We start from the raw sequence: 18,764 nt of genomic DNA, 5'->3' as shown, positions 1-18,764 counted from the left end.
GATGCCACAAGGATCATCATAAACACATACACACGCATGGTTCTGGGCTTTATGGATTCATGGCCAGTCCAAAATCCAAAGGCAACGCAGCGGATGGCCGGTGAGCGACGAGTCTTTCTCATGATGCGCAATGGAGGTTAGTTGTAGCCCACCAAAAGAAAATTGAAATTTTATCTGCATGTTGTGAGGTTTTTGTACGCATGCGCTTCTGTATTTGTGGTTCAGTTTGTGAAAGAATCGCTAAATTCTACGTTCGCATTTTCAATTACATACTAGAATTCTTCCAAACGCATCTGGACAGAGCCGGTGGCGTTGCTGCCAACCGCAGCGGTGAATGAGAAGATGCAGAGCAGTGTGAGGCATCTGAGGATGCCTGACGAGGCTGGGTGTGCCATCTGGTTGTTGGTGTCTCAAAAGGGCCTCTAATTCATAGTAGCTTTGCTGCGAGAGAAGATGGCTGCCTGGTTCTAGGAACATCTTCGGCTTAGCAAAACATTGGGTCTTTTCTGTTTTCTCTCTGGAGTTTTGGGGCAAGAAAGAATCTGGCAAATTGCTGGGTGGTCGGGACATCGATCTTTTCAGTCTTGATTCTTCACTGAAAAAGTCATATGCAGATCCTGCCGTAAGAATAGAGAAGAAATCCAAGTTAGTTCCTATCCTCCAGAGAAAAGGATCAAACTAAAGATGGACAGCTATAGAACAGAATACTTTCCTCCACAAGCTACCACAGGTGCAGAGCCAAGCAGTGAACAACGTCAGCTAGAGAGTGAATTTCAGTAGCTAGAAGCATGAATTTTGTGTGTTCATTAGACAAGCTCTTTTCTTTCTATTTGAAGCTGATGTGTCTTATGTTTTATTACATCATTGTTTTGGGTCATTGAATTAACTTACCACCTTTTAAAGCAGACGTATAATGTATTCCTCAGTTGTGTTTGTGTTTGGAGACATGGAAAGGTGATAAGAATTTCCATTAACTCTTCTGAGCTTCTATCAGGAGGATGGGCTTCTGCATACTGCCTGTGGAACACCAAACTATGTAGCGCATGAGGTGAGTTTCTCACCTCTCCTCAGTTGTCAGCTTATTTGTGTTGTTACCTTATGTGATTAATGTGCTTCAAGATGTGTAAGTATCGCACACTTTCTACAGGTGCTCGCTGATAAAGGCTATGATGGTATGGCTGCAGATGTATGGTCCTATGGCATAATCTTGTTTGTTCTTATGGCTGGATACTTACCCTTTGATGATGCCAATCTGATGAGACTGTACAAACTGGTAAATTCGGTTAATACACTTATATCTTGGTTTCCCTATGAAATGCAAGGATAATTTTGATGAACTTTTCTTTGACTTGCTTTTGTAGATCTGCCATGCAACTTTTTCTTACCCACCATGGTTTTCTTCTGGAGCAAGGAAGTTTATTAAGCGCATTCTCGATCCTAACCCTGATACCGTAAGTTCGAATTAAGACGTGCCTTTTCATTATCTGTCTCATCTCTTTCATTTATCTGTTGTATTCTTCGTTCAAAAAAATTTTATCTGTTGTATTGTTGTCACCAGATTACAACCAGTGTCACTGTTATCACTGTTGGATAAATGGGTGCTGTATTCTTGCAGAGGATAAAAATTTCAGAAATTTTGGAAGATGAATGGTTCAAAAAAAGGCTATAAACCACCACATTTTGAACAAGGCAAAGATGTTAACCTTGACGACGTTGATGCTGCATTCATTGATTCAGAGGTATTATATAGACCAAATGTTCATTTTGAATCTACGACTATCTTGAAAATCTTCCTAGAAATATTACGTGCTTTAAAAGCATTTTTACATTCTATTTTATGTTCACATTATCATTCATGAGGCAACTTGTTTACTGCAACCGCCATCACTTGCAGGGCTGGAAATCTGGTGCTGTAACTACTTTAGGCCAAGGTGGTAGCGACTTGATTGCTACAACCATTGGTAAAGCCTTGGGACCGAGAGAAATTTATGTCTATGTTTAGTCTGAATAGATATTTAATAAACCATATTTTTCTTTCTGAGGAAAAAAGTTGAGACAACAGTTGATGCTAATCACTAAGCTAGCATGTGCATTTCATGAAAATCGTTGCTTATCCCCATACATTGCCTAATTGGTCTGAAAGCATACTGTGCTTGTGATAGGTATGGATCGACGAGATGGGTTGCTTGTCCCCATACATATTTTTTCTTTTGTTTTGTCACTAATGAATCTTTGTACAAATTATTTTTTAAATGCTTAAGAAAAGAGTTCTGGAACTAAACAACGGTACAGGATATTCATCCTTATTACACGTGTATTTTGAGCAGGCTGCTTCTCAGTGAATAAACGAATCTTTCAGTTGCATACTTCTCAAAAACGAAAGATCATGTTAAGTAGATAAACATCTGTTCCCTTTTTACCTTTCAAAGCTATATTTATTGTTGCTTGGCATTTGCTTTACTAACCATCATGAATTGAACATATAGCTCATGATGTCAGTCTCCTGAACAGAAGCGAGAAATTTAGGATTGTTATTATGGACTGTTCACTTTAATGCAGGTTTTGCATCCATAATCGATGAGACCTAATAAAGAAGGTGATATTCCAGTTAGGGTTAAGAATTCATACAACCCTAAAGCTCCAGGAACCCTATTTGCTACTGCCGAGCAATGTAGTGCTGTTGTAACACTGAGGATGTTGTACTAACATGACATCATATTAAAAAGATTTTGAGAGCAATATTTCTCGGCCTTTTAGCTAAGGTGTTATATTTGTGCTTATTAGTTTAATATCTGATATGTGAACTATATGTTCACTCTGATATTAAATTTATTTTTTATGGATATTAAATATGTTTGTGTGCCCGTGCGTTGTACTATTCTATAACACTGAGGATGTTGTACTATTCTATAAGACACTATTGTAGGAGTCCACACTCCGTGCGCCATGTTCTGCCGCGCTGTGCTCCCACTGTGCGTCCACGTCCGCAGAATCCGTGTCCACTGGCTCCCATCGCACGCTCTCCCCACCGCGTGTCCGTGTCTGCCGATGGAAGGTCGCGCAGCTTCACCTCGACGCCTCCCCCACCGCGTGGATGCCGATGGAAGGTCGCCCCAAACCAGAGATCGCGCGACCGCCTCCTCGATCCGCAAAATCCACCCGTCCGCGTCTATCGATGGAAGGTCGAGCAGATTTAGCGTAGATTCGGCCTCGACGCCTCTCCACTGCGCGTCCGCGTCTACCAATGGAAGATCGCGCAGATTCAGCCTCGGCGCCTCCCCCACCGCGCGGACGCCAATGGAAGGTCACCCCAAACCAGAGACAGCGCGACCGCCTCCGCAATCTACGCACCCACTCGCGCAGCTTCACCTCGCCGCCTCCCCCACCGTGCGCCCGTCGATGGAAGGTCGTCCCCAGACCAGAGACCCGCTCCACGCACCCGATGGAAGGTAATCGTCGTTGTGGCTGCACCCTCCATCACCGCCCCTGCAATCTCCTCCCATCATTGGGGGCGACCTTCCAACGACGCTGCACCACAACGACGAGTATTAAAGAAATCCGAAGGGAAGAGATGGTCGAGGCCGCCACCCCACCCCGTTCCTCCTCACATCTTCCACTATTCTTCGATTCGCCCAGTTGAGTTCTCACAAAAGGTGCATGAACTCTGTTCTTCATTTTGGTGGGGGGCAATCCTATTTTGAGACTACCAGCAAACACATGCAAATATTATTATTTCTGTCTTTCTTACTCACTGTGAAATGTTTACAGAACTTTGGTGGATTGCGAGATAGCCAGATAGTGATCTTTGTAAGTATTCTTTACTACAACCTTCATATATACTTTGGTTCACAATTATCTATTGAGCATATTATGGTTACAGTTACCTTTTAGGTTTCTTGTGTCCTTTGATTTGGTACTTTGCCCCCATATATACAACAAGGATCCGCGAGAACGCCCTTTTGTGAGAAAGAACTTGTTTAAAAAACTTGCATTTTTCTATCGTGGCTTCTACATGTGACCTTAAAGAACTTGTTTCAAAGTTCATTCCATAAACTTATCTAGAATATTTATAATTAGATTGGTTGTAATGTAGTGGTGAAACAGTTAGATTAAAATAACAAAATTTATGTATGCCTAGGATCATAAATGAATTATGAAATCTTTTTTATAATAACATAACACACATTTGTACATAAGTTATTATGGTATTATATGGTCCCGTTGCAACGCACGGGCACTCACCTAGTTGAATATGAAGGAATTTAATTCCCTCAATTTCCATGTAACTGAATAAGGATTTACGATGCTTAGACCGGCTCCAACAGGCCAGCTATTTGGCAAGGTAAAGCTAATTTACCTGGTCATTTAGTACTGTGCTCCAATAACCTAACTATCCAACCCAGCCAAATTACATGGAAGGAGAGAGAACCGACAAATTAGCTGGCCTAGGCACGCCAGCCATTCCTCTCGGAAGCAAGCATCAGCTCGGACCTCGCGAGGGAATCGGCGGGCATCAGCTGGGTGATTTGGCGGGAAAGCTAGTTGGGCCAACAGCCACAACAATTTTGGTTGCTTTGTTACAAACAACAAGTCTGCCATAAGCCATGTAATAAAATGCAGGGATGAAAATGGCTGGGCAATATGGCTGCCCATTGTTGGAGTTAGCCTTAGTCTTAAAATTTAGGCTAGCTCCGTCAATGCTGGGACAACATCTTGCACATGGTTATCTCACACAGAGTCTAACCGTTGATTATACGACCCACAAACAATTATGATATTATATATATATAGTCTATAAAAGTAACCCTAGGCCGTTAGGGTTCATGTTTTGACGCCTCCATCCCGACGTACGAGCGACGACGTCCCCTCGCGCGGCAGCGGCGGTTCCCCAAGGTGCGAGCGACAACGACGACCCTAGAGGCGCGAGCGTTGGCCATGGCCCAGGGTGACACGAGCCTGCTCGTGCGGCGTCGACGACGAAAGGCGCGCACGACGGTGGAGGTTCCCCGAGCGCGTACGGTAGCGACGGTCCCATCCGGCTATTGCACGAGGTGGTGGCCACACGAGGCACAAGTGGCTCCGACAGCGGCGACGGTCACGCGAGGCGCGAGCTGCAAGGGTCGGCGGTCCGCACGGCGATTCATGTGTCCTTCGGTGACCAACTCCTATGATCTAGTGGCCTCGGTGGCATCCTCCAGCGACGATCTCCTTCAATTCTTTGTTTTATGTATGCGGTTGTTGGTTGATCCCGTACTAGAATTTTTTTCATTCATTATTTATTATGATGAACAGTTTATGTATTTATACAACTTTCTATAACGATTTATACTTTGTATGATATCAGCATCCAACATTTGCATGTATGTTCTGAGAACGGAAATGTCATTCAAAATATATGCGCATACAATGGAAACTCACAAAATTGCCATAATTTTCGGATCTGCAAATAAATAGAAACCACGTGTATATGTCTAGCTAGTGGTTGCCATATTGTTCAGAACTGGCATAAAAATAAGATTGGACTGTTGGAGAGGGACGACGACGGCGAGTGACAGGGAAGGGTGTTAACAACCTTCCTAGCAGATGAGCTGATACAAGAATTTCAGGAGAATTCCAGGAGTACAGATGAGGAAGAACAACAGGAAGTATTGAAGAAGAAAGAAAACTTGGGAAACAAGTCGAGTTCTGATAAAATGATTCTTCGATGCCTTCCTCGTCACCTGGCTGCTTCTTTGTATTGTTTCCCTTAAGCTACCTGGGCCGGCATGGGCCGTTTGGGCTCACATTTCCTAACATTCCTCCCTTCTTAAAAATTCGGCTTGCCCTCAAGCCGATACCTGGCACCAATTCCACCGGGATCCCAAACCATAACACATAAATGTTCGACCACTTGGTCTGCTAGAAACTTGAGTAGTAGCCAAATGAAATGAAAAAGCAGTGATCAAGTGCCATAGTTTCTGTAGTGGCAGTAAGGCAACTAGTCAATTCTTTGAGCTTCCGTATTTTTGAAAGGTTCTTCATTCTCTCAAGCAACACGTGGGATGACCAATTCTTGTGTATGATTAGAATAGACTTCTGGATATGCTTGAATATCAGTGTAGTATCATATTGATCCGGTAAATTTACTAGTGTTTCACCGGTCAGCAGCTCGCAGTCGTAGCAGTGCGTCGTCCGGCCATCGACACATGTGTGTCGTAGTTTCCTGCTGAACGCCACCACGACACCTGGATCCCACAAGAATCGTTGCTGGACATTCACAGCTGCTCTGCAGGATATAGCAGTAACACGCTCCGTGTAGTAACCCTTGCCAATAATGCGATCGAAGGGCTTCCCTCGTGCGCAGGGCTCCATTACCATCATAACCATCACATAGTGACCACAAGCAGCTAGAGTAACTGGCAATGAACCCCAGACATCTCCTTGACCCTCAATCTGATGAACCATTGTGAAAACGTTGATATCAAATCCTCCACAAAACTTGATCCCAGTGCCTGCAATATTCACCACGGCTACCAGATTGAGCTTGACAATGGGGTGCAGCGCCTGGCTGGGACATTTGGTCGAACACCTAAGGGGCGAGCTGCTGCTGCTATCCGTCTTTGACTTGAAGATGGTGAAGGAGCAGCCGAGCTGGTGGTAGATGGGGGCAGAGAAGAAGGTGACGAACTGGCGGTCGGGGAAGTACTCGTATCCTTCCTCCACCACCTGGCGCGCCCTGCACATGATGTCCAGCTCCTGCGCGCGGAGAAAGTCCGCCGTGACGTCGACGTCGAAGGTGCCGGACACGCCGCGATCCTTACCGAACCAGAGCAGGTGGATGGAAACCCTGTCCTCGATCTCCAGCTCACCCGAGCGCGACGGGGGCGCGCCGAACCAGGCGTCGCCGTGCACGTCTGGGCCGAGGAACGAGCCGCCGGGCTTGGCGAAGATGTTGTCGTACGTGTCGACGTGGAGCACCTCGCGACCACCTGTATTGACCCACAGGCGCTCGCCGGCCTGCGCCATCCTGATGAGCTCGTCCATGGCGCACTCAATGAGGCCCGGAGTCGAACATGTGGTGAGCGCCTCCATGTAGTTGGCGCCGGGAACGTCGTGGAAGGCTGACTCCGAAAACAACGTCTCCATGTTGTCTGCCGGATCCAGGTCGATGACGAGCTTGCTCTGCGAGGGCATGCACTTGTCGGCCTCCTCTCTTTCCTTGAAGAAGGCGGAGCCCATGAGGTCGGAGTTGGTCCCGTTGCTGAGGAAGGCCGCGTGGTCGAGGTCGAAGCCGTCGAACTGGGCGGCATAGGCCGGGACGTAGGAGTCGAAGGGCGCAGCGCAGTCGACGATTCTGGCTGCGCACGCATCAGCGGCAAGCAAGCGTGCCGCGAGCGCGACCTCTCGCCCTGCAACGGCCGCTCCCTGGCTTCTATCTTCGTGGAGCTTCACATGCTCGACATCTTCCCGTTCCAGATCACGCGCCTCGCGCAGATCGTTGGCCGCTACTTCCTTTGCCGCAACTTCGTCTCCAAGGTACGGTTCTGGCTCCCGCTTCGCATTCCACTCAGAAAACCTTGCGTCCCACTTCGTGTTCTGCTCGTCGAAAAGCATGCCGATCTCGTCGAGGAGAAACTTGAGGGCAGCGGGATCCATGGAGATTGATCGAGAATCGACTCCTCTGATACCAATTGTTAACAACCTTCCTAGCAGATGAGCTGATACAAGAATTTTAGGAGAATTCCAGGAGTACAGATGAGGAAGAACAACAGGAAGTATTGAAGAAGAAAGAAGAACTTGGGAAACAAGTTGAGTTCTGATAATATGATTCTTCGATGCCTTCCTCGTCACCTGGCTGCTTCTTTGTATTGTTTCTCTTAAACTACCTGGGCCGGCATGGGCCGTTTGGGCTCACATTTCCTAACAAAGGGCTGCAATCCCTACCCGCGTCGGTCGCGCGCGTGCAGCACCAACGCAGAAGGATCGGAGCGGGGCGGTGGTGCGCTATCCCATCTCCGACGCCATCGACGAGGGAGCCCGAGGCCTGGTTTTCTGACCAATCTGATGCCCACCGCGACCGGAGATTGGGCGACGACGTACGGTGGCGCTGGTACAGGAGAAATGGAGGCTGAGTGGCGGCTGAGAGCGCACGGGAGAAGACACTGTCGCGGCTGAGCGCACGGGAGCAATGGAGGCTGTGCACACGGGAGAAGACAGTACGCGTGGCGGCTGAGTAGTATTTGGGAAAAGGGGAAAGGCTATGGTTATGCGTCTCCCAAAAAATTTACTTGCAATCACTAGATGGAATAAGAGGTCCATTCAGTGGCGAGGTATTTCTTTTACTACTTTAGATATACCAACTGTTGATATTTTTTTTACTAGAAGGATCGGAGCAAGTGGTATTTCTTTTACTACTTTAGATATACCAACTGTTGATATTTTTACTTCTCTTCCTCATACAAAAAGAAATGATTCCTCTGATCTTTTGTCTGTTCCAGCGTGTGTCAAAGCACAGGAGTCATGCTTTTCTGATCATACTCAGGAATTGGGGCCCTCTAGTGTTGTTCCTTTTGCCGACGCGGGGGCAGGTGTACCTTTTGTTGGCTCCCTGCATGTTTCTCCTGGTGGTAAACATCCAGCGCGTCAGGTGGTGTTGGCTCCGAAGGACATTTTCTCTTGCCAGTCTGATGCAGCTGCCTTGGATGGGATCTCGGCTATTTCAGATTCTTTTACTGAGGTACCACGTGTGATTCTCCAGGCTTTATGCAAAAAGTTTAATATTAAAGCTAATATGAAAAATTCAAAAATGGCACAAGCTTTGTCTTTGTCAGCTCGATCTAACGATGAGGTGATGGTCGCCTTGCAGGAGGTAGTCGATTCTTTCTCTCTTACTCAGAGAGTAAAGAAAAATAATGTTGACCTTGCCGAGCAGAAGATTTGTGCCAGGAGAACCAATAAGGATGAAGATACCATGATCAAAGCACAACGCTTGGCTGCCAAGCGCAACTTGGAAACAAGTGAGTTCTCCTTTATTACTTACAAACCCAAAACGATTATTTCTAACATGAAAAATATTGGGGTCAAACTTGGCAAGAATGAGAAAGAAGTGTTACAATCAGTGGTTGCGATTAAGAATATAGAGATTGATAGACTTGCAGTTGCTGCAAATTCACCTTCCCCCCATAAAATTACAGAAATAGAGAATGGGGAAGACGAGGAGATTGATGCAGAGTTATCCCTCATTACTCAAAATTGGGATGACGATGCGGTTCCTAGTGCTCTAAACCTATGCTATGACCTGAATGTAGTTCCGCGCAGGAAAAAAGCGAATCGGGCCAGATCCATTGGGAAGGGTACTCGCCTCCCCATAAAACCAGTCACCCCTTCTAAAATTATTTTATAATGAAAGGGATTTTTTGGAACAGCAGAGGTCTAGGAGACTTGGCTAAACACAACTTTTTGTCTAATTTATCTAAAGAACAACACCTGAACTTCATTGCTATTATGGAAACGGGTAGAAGGGATTTCTCGGATTCGACACTGAGACACCTGTGTGGTGGAGTTGATTTTCTTTGGCACTCCATGCCACCAAGGGGGAGATCGGGAGGTATGCTCTTAGGAGTAAATCCTAGCGTGTTTGACATTGGTGCCATAGATGAGGGAGATTTTTACTGTAAATTTCGCCTTAGGAATAAAGTTGATGGCTTCATTTGGACCCTTTTTGCTGTCTATGGCCCAGCACAGGACGACCTTAAAAGCGCCTTCCTAGCAGAAATGGCGAGCGCATGTGGTACAGAGCCTCACCCTTTCATTATCGGAGGCGACTTCAATATCATGAGAAGGCCCGAAGACAAAAATAATAGCAACTTTAATTACCGATGGCCCAATTTGTTCAACGCGGTCATAGAGAGCCTTGAGTTAAGGGAAATAGAAATGACGAGCCGACAATACACCTGGTCAAATGATTTAGACCCACCAACTTTCGAAAAGTTGGATAGGGTGCTTATGAGTCCAGATTGGGAACTTAAATTTTCAAATGTTACAGTCAAGGCTCTCGATAGAGCCCGTTCGGACCACACGCCTCTTTTACTAAATGGCAGAGTGGCTGCTTCGACGGGAAACCATGGCATGTTTAAGTTTGAGCTTGGTTGGCTAATTAGAGACGGTTTCCATGATATGGTTACCTCTATCTGGGAGCATGAAACAAGGGGCAACAATTCCATGGAAAAGTGGCAGAAGAAAATTCGGGCTGTACGCCAGCACCTTAGAGGATGGGCAAAAAATACGGCTGGAACAATGAAGAAAGAAAAAGTCCAACTTACTAAATTAATCGATGACCTAGATAAAAAGGCGGAGGTTACTCGTCTCTCGCCTAATGAACTAGCCATGAAGGCATTTATTAATGAACGGTTGGCTGGAATTCTAAGAGAGGAGGAAATTCGACTCTTCCAAAGAGCCAAAGTCAAGCATCTGCTGGAAGGTGACGATAATACGAAATATTTCCAGTTAGTGGCTAATGGCAAACACCGTAAACAGAGAATCTATAGCCTAGAAGATGATAACGGGTCAAGTATAGTGGACGAGGAGGAACTCAAAAAACACATTACTAGCTACTATAAAGGCCTATTTAGTAAACCAAACCAAACTTCTATTGAATTGGAGGAATCGTTTACTCACGACATCCCCCAAGTTTCAGATGCGGAGAATGAAATTTTAACTGCGCCGTTTGTTATGGAGGAAGTCCGAAAGGCGGTCTTCCAAATGGAGCATAATAAAGCCCCGGGACCGGACGGATTTCCTGTTGAATTCTATCAAGTATTCTGGGAAGTAATTAAAAATGATTTGATGGCTCTGTTTGCCGACTTCCATAATAACTCCCTTCCGGTGTATAGCCTTAACTTCGGAGTCATTACGTTAATTCCTAAGAAAGAGATCGCTATGAAAATCCAGGATTATAGACCTATTTGTTTGCTTAATGTTAGTTTTAAGATTCTTACTAAAGTGCTCACAAACAGAATAGGTGTGGTTGCCGGTCGAATTATTAAACCCTCTCAGACTGCGTTTATGCCTGGTCGTAATATTCTTGAAGGGGTAATTGTATTACATGAGTCTTTGCATGAGCTTCATAGGAAAAAATTAGATGGAATTATTCTCAAGTTGGACTTTGAGAAAGCTTATGATAAGGTGAAGTGGAATTTTCTCCAGCAAGCTATGCGTATGAAGGGTTTCTCGCCGAAGTGGTGTGCATGGATCCAAAATATCGTCTCGGGAGGTCACGTGGGGGTTCGAGTTAATGATGACATAGGACCTTTTTTTCGACTCACAAGGGCCTTCGACAAGGGGATCCTCTCTCGCCGATACTGTTCAACATTGTTGTTGATATGTTGGCAGTGCTCTTTGCTAGAGCGATAGAGGAGAACCAATTCGCTGGGATCATACCACACCTGATTGATGGAGGTTTGTCTATCCTTCAATATGCAGATGATACGGTGGTGTTCCTGGATCATAGCATCGATCAGGCCCGGAATGTAAAACTTCTTTTAACCGCTTTTGAACAAATGTCCGGGCTTAAGATAAATTTTCATAAAAGCGAACTTTTCTGTTATGGGTCAGCTAAGGCATGTGAGACTCAGTACTCAAGGATATTTGGCTGCGGAATAGGCACAATGCCTTTCAAGTACCTTGGGATTCCTATGACCCACCGAAGATTGCGAAATAGTGAGTGGCGTTGTGTCATCGACCGGTTTGAGAAGAGACTTAGTAATTGGAAAGCCAAATTCTTGTCTTCAGGGGGGCGGCTTGTTTTGATTAATTCTGTTTTAAGTAGTCTACCTATTTTCATGAAGTCGTTCTTTGAAACTCCAGCAGGCGTATTAGAGAAGCTAGATGCTATTCGGTCCAGATTTTTTTGGCAAGGAGGACATCATAAAAAGAAATATAGACTAGCCAAATGGCAGATTATTTGCCAACCTAAAGAGTTAGGTGGGCTGGGAGTTGCCAATCTGGCCATAAAGAACATTTGTTTACTCAGCAAATGGCTCTACAAATTACTCAATGAAGAGGGTATGTGGCAACGACTCCTAACGAACAAATACCTGGGAGGCAAATCACTCACCCAAGTTTCTAGAAAACCGGGTGATTCCCATTTTTGGGCTGGCCTGATGAACGTCAAGGATCAATTTCTTAGGTGGGGACGCTTTCAGGTGGGTGATGGTCAAGCAACAAGATTTTGGGAGGATAAATGGCTTAATAATACTACTCTTAGAGAGCAATTTCCGAATCTTTTTAATATAGTGCGTAATAAGACCTCGCTGGTTGCAGAAGTGATATCACATGCAAATCTAAATCTTTCTTTTCGGAGACCCATTGTTGGAATTAAACTCGTGGAATTGCAGAACTTGGTACACTTATTGGCTCCGGTTACCCTGAATTTGTTGAGGGACACTTTCGTGTGGGGAGCTCATAGGGATGGGACTTTCTCAACCCGATCCATGTACTATATTTTATTAAATAACCCCAATTTTAATAGTAATTGTGTGCTTTGGAAGCTAAAACTACCCCTTAAGATAAAAATCTTTCTTTGGTATCTAGGTAGGGGTGTGACCCTCACCAAAGACAATTTGGCCAAACGTAGATGGCAAGGAAGTCCGAAGTGTAGCTTTTGTAACCAGAACGAGAGCATACAACACCTTTTCTTTGACTGTTACCTAGCTAAAACTGTTTGGAGAATTATTTATTTTGCTTTAAAGATAGACCAACCCATTAATATTAATCATATTATAGGGGATTGGGAATCCAACAAAGGTAGCACACATAAAAAATTGCTTCTTACTGGTGTTGCAGCATTGTTTTGGTCGATTTGGCTTTGCCGTAATGATGTGGTGTTTAATCATAAACCTATACCGTCAATTATACAGACTATCTTCAAGGGCACACACTGGTTCAGATTTTGGAGACTATTGCAGAAGGAAGAAACGCAACAACAAATCCTCGTCATGTGCCAGTCTTTGGAGGTGGTGGCCATGGAGTTCTTCACGAGTCACGGGTGGCGGTTCCATTCAAGAATTGAAGCAGCTTAGTGCACATGTTTTATTTTCCTCCATACCATGATTTAGTTGAAGTCCATTTGAACTATAAATTGCTGCAGGATGATGTAATAATTGAGTTGTAAGGCTGTATGCATGCAAATGCAAAAGGCCGGAACGATGTTTCCATTTCCAAAAAAAAAAATTCAGTGGCGAGGTCGCTCGTCCATATTTTCAACTGCTTTGGCGGTGCCAGTTGTTGCTTCTGTGCAGGGTAATATATTCATGGCTTGACCCCTGTATCAACTGCCTTCGATTTCTTCTATATATTTTTACCTTTATGATTGCAGCTATAGCAGTTTAAATATGGTGTTTTTTACTTTCAAAGACGGCAAGTTAACGGGTGGTACGAGGCCAAATCTGGAACGCACAGACGACGACGACGACGACGTATGCACACGGACACAAATTAAGCTTTAACACTCCGGTAATTTATTCGACGAGAAAGTTCAGTAAAGCTCTAGCCACAGCTTACCCTGGCCAACTGGCCTAGGCATGGCACGTAAGTGGGTAACATTAGTGTAAGAGCTCCAGCTCTGCTCTTACCCCGGCCGGCCGGCCGGCTTGTGGTCTGTAGGTGGCTGGGAATCATCACGCGTAGGAGAGCCTGGAGCTGGGGACGTAGATCCGGGCCCAGAGGTGCCTGCCTTTGATCAAGAACTTGGCCGTCTGCCGCCCGTTCAGCACCGCTGGGATCATCGCCGCGCTGCGCAGCACCATGCGGCCGTACACCGGCAGCTGCCCCGGCGCCACCTTCTCTATCATCACCGTCTCCACGCATGGCCCGTACGCCCTGCAATGCATCATCCATTAACAAAATTATCAAGCGCCATGTGTGTGTGTGTGTGTTTCTATGATCCTGCGCTGCCGTGAACAAAATTATCTACCCGACCCCCCTTCCATTACTGTCGGTGAACAACGACTGGAGTTCCCCGAGAAACCTCAAGCCCTAGCACGGTCCTCCACGCTGCCCATGGTTGAAGACATGCGTATAATCACATAGGCGCAACAATCGAAACGACAAATAGCGCTAGCAGGGTGTCGTACCTCTCTCTCACTAACTACCAGAATATCTGCATCAATAAATACACATAGGATCTTGCCATGCTGGTATGGCAGGGGTGGAAAAGTTAGAGCAAGTATAATATATGACTTAAGCATGTTATAAGAGCTGTCATGTCAGATTTATAGTGATGTGTAAGAAATAGAAATAGAGAGAGAGAAAACAGACTACTCACTAGTAGCCAGCCTGCCCAGCCGAGAGTAGGTTGTTCCCAGACTTTAAGACAATTTGTGAGAAGGAGAAATAAGCCAAGAATTAAACATATGACCTGTATCATGAGGGTGTTATTATACGACTAACCTTTTAGTTAGCTATATATGACCTGGCAATATCATAAAAGCCACTATCGGGACATGTCCTCAGAACAAAGTACTTCCTAGATGGTAACCTTCTTAGGGCATGTACAATGTAGATACAACGTCACGGTTCTCCAAGTATAAAATACACCTAAGACACAGTTAAGTACAAAGGACATATCTAAAACCTTGTATCTTAAATTAATGCTTCGTATTCTTTATATTAAAGAATGATTGATCAACTACGCGCGTCTGTTGTTGGTGTTGGGCTGTTGGCATCGTGGGACCCAGAAGACACGGGTTAACTCATACAATGCAACACCGATGTTGTTTCTTCAGTCTCGAGCGATGAGCTAGAGTCGTGGCTTCAACAAGAGTCGTTTCTTGGTTTTTTTTGCAATTAGCCCCCTAGACACGGCTCAAGACATGGGTTATTAATTAGCTTTGTACATGCCCTTATGGCGGAGTCAAGTCCAGACATCACATACTCTTGGAGGCCTATTTTGCATGGTGTTGAAGCCCTGAAAAGAGGATTGGTGTGGCAAGATGGAAATGGGAAAAAAAAAAACATTTGGCATGATCCTTGGATACCAAATGGGGCAACTAGAAGACCTATGACACCGGGAGGACAAAATGTTCTATAGGGGGTGTTTGGTTTTAGAGACTAATTTTTAGTCCCTCCAATTTATTCCACTTTAGTCACTAAATTGTCAAATATGGAAACTAAAATAAAGTTATAGTTTTCATATTTTGCAATTTATAGACTAAAGTGGAATAAAATGGAGGGACTAAAAATTAGTCCCTAGTAACCAAACACTACCTAAATAGAGTTTCAGACTTGATAAACCCAAGCACATGAGAGTGGAACGAAGAGTTGGTGCGAGATATATTTTTGGACATTGATGCTCGCCTCATCTTAACAATTCAAGTTGACTTTGATTAGGAAGACTATGTTGCGTGGCTCCATGATGTAAAAAGAAGATTCTCAGTGAAATCTGTTTGCCATACACACTAAAATATGCAAAATGGTTTAGCTTAAAAACACAGGAGAGTCAGTCTTCTTTGAGAGAAGAAAACACTAAGAAGTTGTGGAAATAAATATGGCAATTTAAATGTGTTAGCCTAGGGTGTTACACTTCATTTAGCGATTAGCTCATGACAACCTCCCTTTGAGAATGAATATAAGTGAACATGGAATGGCCATTGATACATTATGCCTGGTGTGTAACATATTTGATGGGATGGTGGCCATATTTTTCTAAAGTGTAAAGTTATGAAGAACTGCTAGAGGATTTTGAATTTGGAAAGTATACGACTATCTTTGATGAATGCCACTTCAGGAAAACATTTTGTACAAATGACTATGTAGTTGGATGAGATGACAACATTGGATGTTTTTCATCTACTTTGGACCTGGTGGGAGGCACAAAATAAAAAAGAATGTTGGTTAAAGACCGACAACACTATAAGAGATCAAACACATAGTTGTAAACTTGCAAGGCAGTATGAGCTAGCTAACTCAAAGAAAACGCAAGGAAATTGGCAATGTTCGTCAGAGAAGCAGAAATGGAACCCACCGATGGAAGAATATCTAAAAATTAATTTTGATGGGGAATTTATTGAAGAGGAAAAAGATGAGCTTGGGGGTTCATAATCAAAGACCATGGGCAGGGAGTTGGTGCATGGGCTGGAAAACTAGCACACATATACAATGCTACGTAAGCCGAAGTTGAAGGATGTATTGAAGGGCAATAAACATGGGAATTTCACAAATTATTCTAGAATTTTATTGTTTGAATCTGATAAGAGCTTTCAGAGCTCTGACGACTCTGATCTTGCACCGGTGAGTCTACTTTTCAAGGAAGGGCGCTATCTACTACAATATTTCTTTTTAGTGGTGAGTTTATTGGTCTTGTAATGTTGTGTTCATGAGCTTGCTCGCTTAGCATTGAATGGGGGAACTGATCAATTATTGATGTGGGCTAATCTTTTCCTAGCTATTGTAAACGCTCTCCTGGTTCACGATTTAGCTGAATCTGTTTAATAAAGTCAGTTTGTTGGGATCTGTCTCGACATCGGGTTGGGTGTGAAGCCATGCATGGTAACACCCGACATTTAAAATGTCTAAGTCTTCAAAATAAAATTTTACTTCGATGGTTAGGCCTTAGATAATGCTATTTAGAAAAGAAATCACGTTATTAGAAAATAAACTGTTGGATATTAAGAGGAAACAAAGATAGGGATCTAATGTATGGGGTACTATATTTAGAAACCGAAAGACCGAGCCATATAATCGTTTGATGAATTTTTATGCAATAGAACCCCCTGTTGAAGGTTGTTTTATGGTCCTGATCCTTATATTTTAAAATGCAACCATATTTAGAGCCCCTCCTCGAGATGCTCTTACAGGGTGCAATTTTACACCGTGAACGGGTTTCGAGCCTGTCAGAAGTGTTAATCTCACAAGTAATATATTACAACAATAATTATAAAAAGTTGAAAACAAACAAATTTTATCACACATATATAGTAAAATCTAGTCATCTACCAATATGTGTCACATAATTATACATAATTTATTAGTACTTAGGTGCCAAATATGATCTTAACAACTAGACATGAATAATTAATTACATAGAGTGTTTCTTATATTTCGTGCCCTGATAGTCATTCTGTTCTGTAGATGTAATTTGACACTCGCATGAGTATCAGACTCTTATTTATTTTGGGCCTCAACCCACTGAGATTATAGATGATCAATAAACACGAGACCCGTGAGCCCAGCACGAAGCCCGCTATTTGGGTCTGATCTGAGCCCGACACGAATAAGCGGGCCGGGTTCGGACAGGAAACTAGGCACGGTGGGCTAGCCCGACACGGCTCGTTTAACTCTTAGCCCGCTTTTTTGTACTAAATCGTGCTTACCGGCCCGCTTAGCCCATTTTTCGGCCCACTTTTTCCGTGCTAGAACCGCTGCGGGCCGGACTTGGACAGGAAAACGAGCCTGCGGGCTTAGACGGACCGGTCCGGTTTTCTAACCGTGTTTGACGGGTCGGGCCCAAAACGGGCCGGGCTTCACCCATGGGTAAGATTCGACTACCACATCCATACCCTAGCGGCTGCAGTATCTGTACCTATAGGTTCATCTGCCATGCATACCACCCCTGACACATACATTGAGAAGAGAATCAGACTTACGAGTTGAAGAACTCCACGATGTCGTCCCTGCTAATGGGGTAGCCTCTGGAGAAGGTGATAAATAGGGAGCGGTAGTCATCTGGCGGGGGGCTCTTCAAAGGGATCCACGGCGATGCCATCGGATTTAGTGGAAAGGATGCCGCCGTCGGGACGGCGAGGACAGGGGAGCCGACCATCGGCGGAGCAACAAGCACGCCGCCGCTAGTGTTAGTGGGCACACAAGCGGTGATGTTGCTGTCGACATCACAAACGGCGAGGCATACGGTCCTGTACTGATACCTGACGCCATCCAAAATCTCGCGTTGCCCTTCGAAGTAGCCCGCATCGTCTATGGGCTTGGTCAGGAGCGCGTTCGTGCAGGGTAGGCACCGCCTCTCGCGGCCGTCGCCGTCGCCGTCGCCGGTGCCGGCCGCAGGCCCGTGGCCCCGGCAGGCGAGGCCGCGGAGGCACTCGATGGCCTCCTCGACGAACCGCAGCACAACGGGTCCTGGCAGCGCGGAGACGCGGCGGATGAAGTCATGGTGGCCATCGGACTCGAGCCAGAGCCAGAACGCGATCACCCATCGCATGGGCACTGGGTCCTGGGCGAGGTCGTGGACTAGACGGTGGAACAGGTCACGCTCGAGCTTGTGGAACAGGATCAACTTCTCCACGGTGGTCAGGCTGGCCATGGTGATTGTCGCCAGAGCTCCCTGCTCTGCAAACAACAACGCCACAGCGCACGGGACCACCTCGATGCCGGACAAGTCACTAGCTAGACAAGGGGAGGAAGAGCATGCAACCCAGGTGAAGAAACACACAAGAGTAGCCACTTCGGCCACTGAGAGAAAAGCAAGCATCTATCTAAGGAGGTTGTTGTTTCATGGTGGCTACAAGACAAAAGAGTGCACACGAGGGAGCATGCATGGCGCTGTAGACACACGCACACGTCACTATATATATCTAGCCACACCTTCCCTCACATGGAAACTAACCATCTCACACTATGCAGGCTTTTGTGCAACAGTTTCTCTTTTCTTTTGGCAAAATACATGGGTTAGGTGCATATATATTAAGTTTTTTTTTCACCTTGAAGTTTCTTTTTACCCTTCTTTTTATCTTTTTGTTTGGAATATTTGAGTTAGGCACATATCACACACTTTG

General features: G+C 45.0%; 1 protein-coding gene, 1 non-coding gene and 1 pseudogene across 3 annotated transcripts; 2 read left to right on the top strand and 1 right to left on the bottom strand.

Moving 5' to 3' along the window:
• Positions 1–1,145: 1,145 nt before the first annotated feature.
• Positions 1,146–2,863, top strand: LOC103644771 (uncharacterized). 2 transcript variants are annotated; one of them, XR_004855280.1, is made up of 3 exons: positions 1,146–1,273; positions 1,362–1,451; positions 1,616–2,863. It is a non-coding gene; the product is annotated as an uncharacterized protein (transcript). The 2 variants fall into 2 exon arrangements; XR_002266705.3 differs by having other exon boundaries at positions 1,153–1,273; positions 1,559–1,747.
• Positions 2,738–2,913, top strand: LOC111590647 (uncharacterized; annotated as a pseudogene).
• Positions 2,914–13,475: 10,562 nt separating this feature from the next.
• LOC100382542 (uncharacterized) lies at positions 13,476–18,396 on the bottom strand. Its single transcript, NM_001175276.1, has 2 exons — positions 17,622–18,396; positions 13,476–13,857 (listed from the first exon to the last, which is right to left on the bottom strand). The coding sequence occupies exons 1-2, from the start codon at positions 18,290–18,292 to the stop codon at positions 13,656–13,658; spliced, it is 873 nt and encodes a 290-aa protein (NP_001168747.1). The 5' UTR covers positions 18,293–18,396; the 3' UTR covers positions 13,476–13,655.
• Between the last annotated feature and the right edge of the window lie 368 nt (positions 18,397–18,764).

The sequence above is a fragment of the Zea mays genome, chromosome 1 (genome assembly GCF_902167145.1).
Source record: "Zea mays cultivar B73 chromosome 1, Zm-B73-REFERENCE-NAM-5.0, whole genome shotgun sequence".
NCBI lineage: Eukaryota > Viridiplantae > Streptophyta > Magnoliopsida > Poales > Poaceae > Zea > Zea mays.
Note: the sequence above shows the minus strand (reverse complement) of the source record. Positions and strands in the feature narration are given on the sequence as shown.

Coding starts and splice junctions, on each gene's coding strand:
- LOC100382542 (NM_001175276.1), bottom strand. CDS start 18,292: ATGGCCAGCCTGACCACCGTGGAGAAGTTGATCCTGTTCCACAAGCTC. Junction 13,858..17,621: donor ATCGTGGAGTTCTTCAACTC/GTAAGTCTGATT, acceptor GATGCATTGCAG/GGCGTACGGGCCATGCGTGG.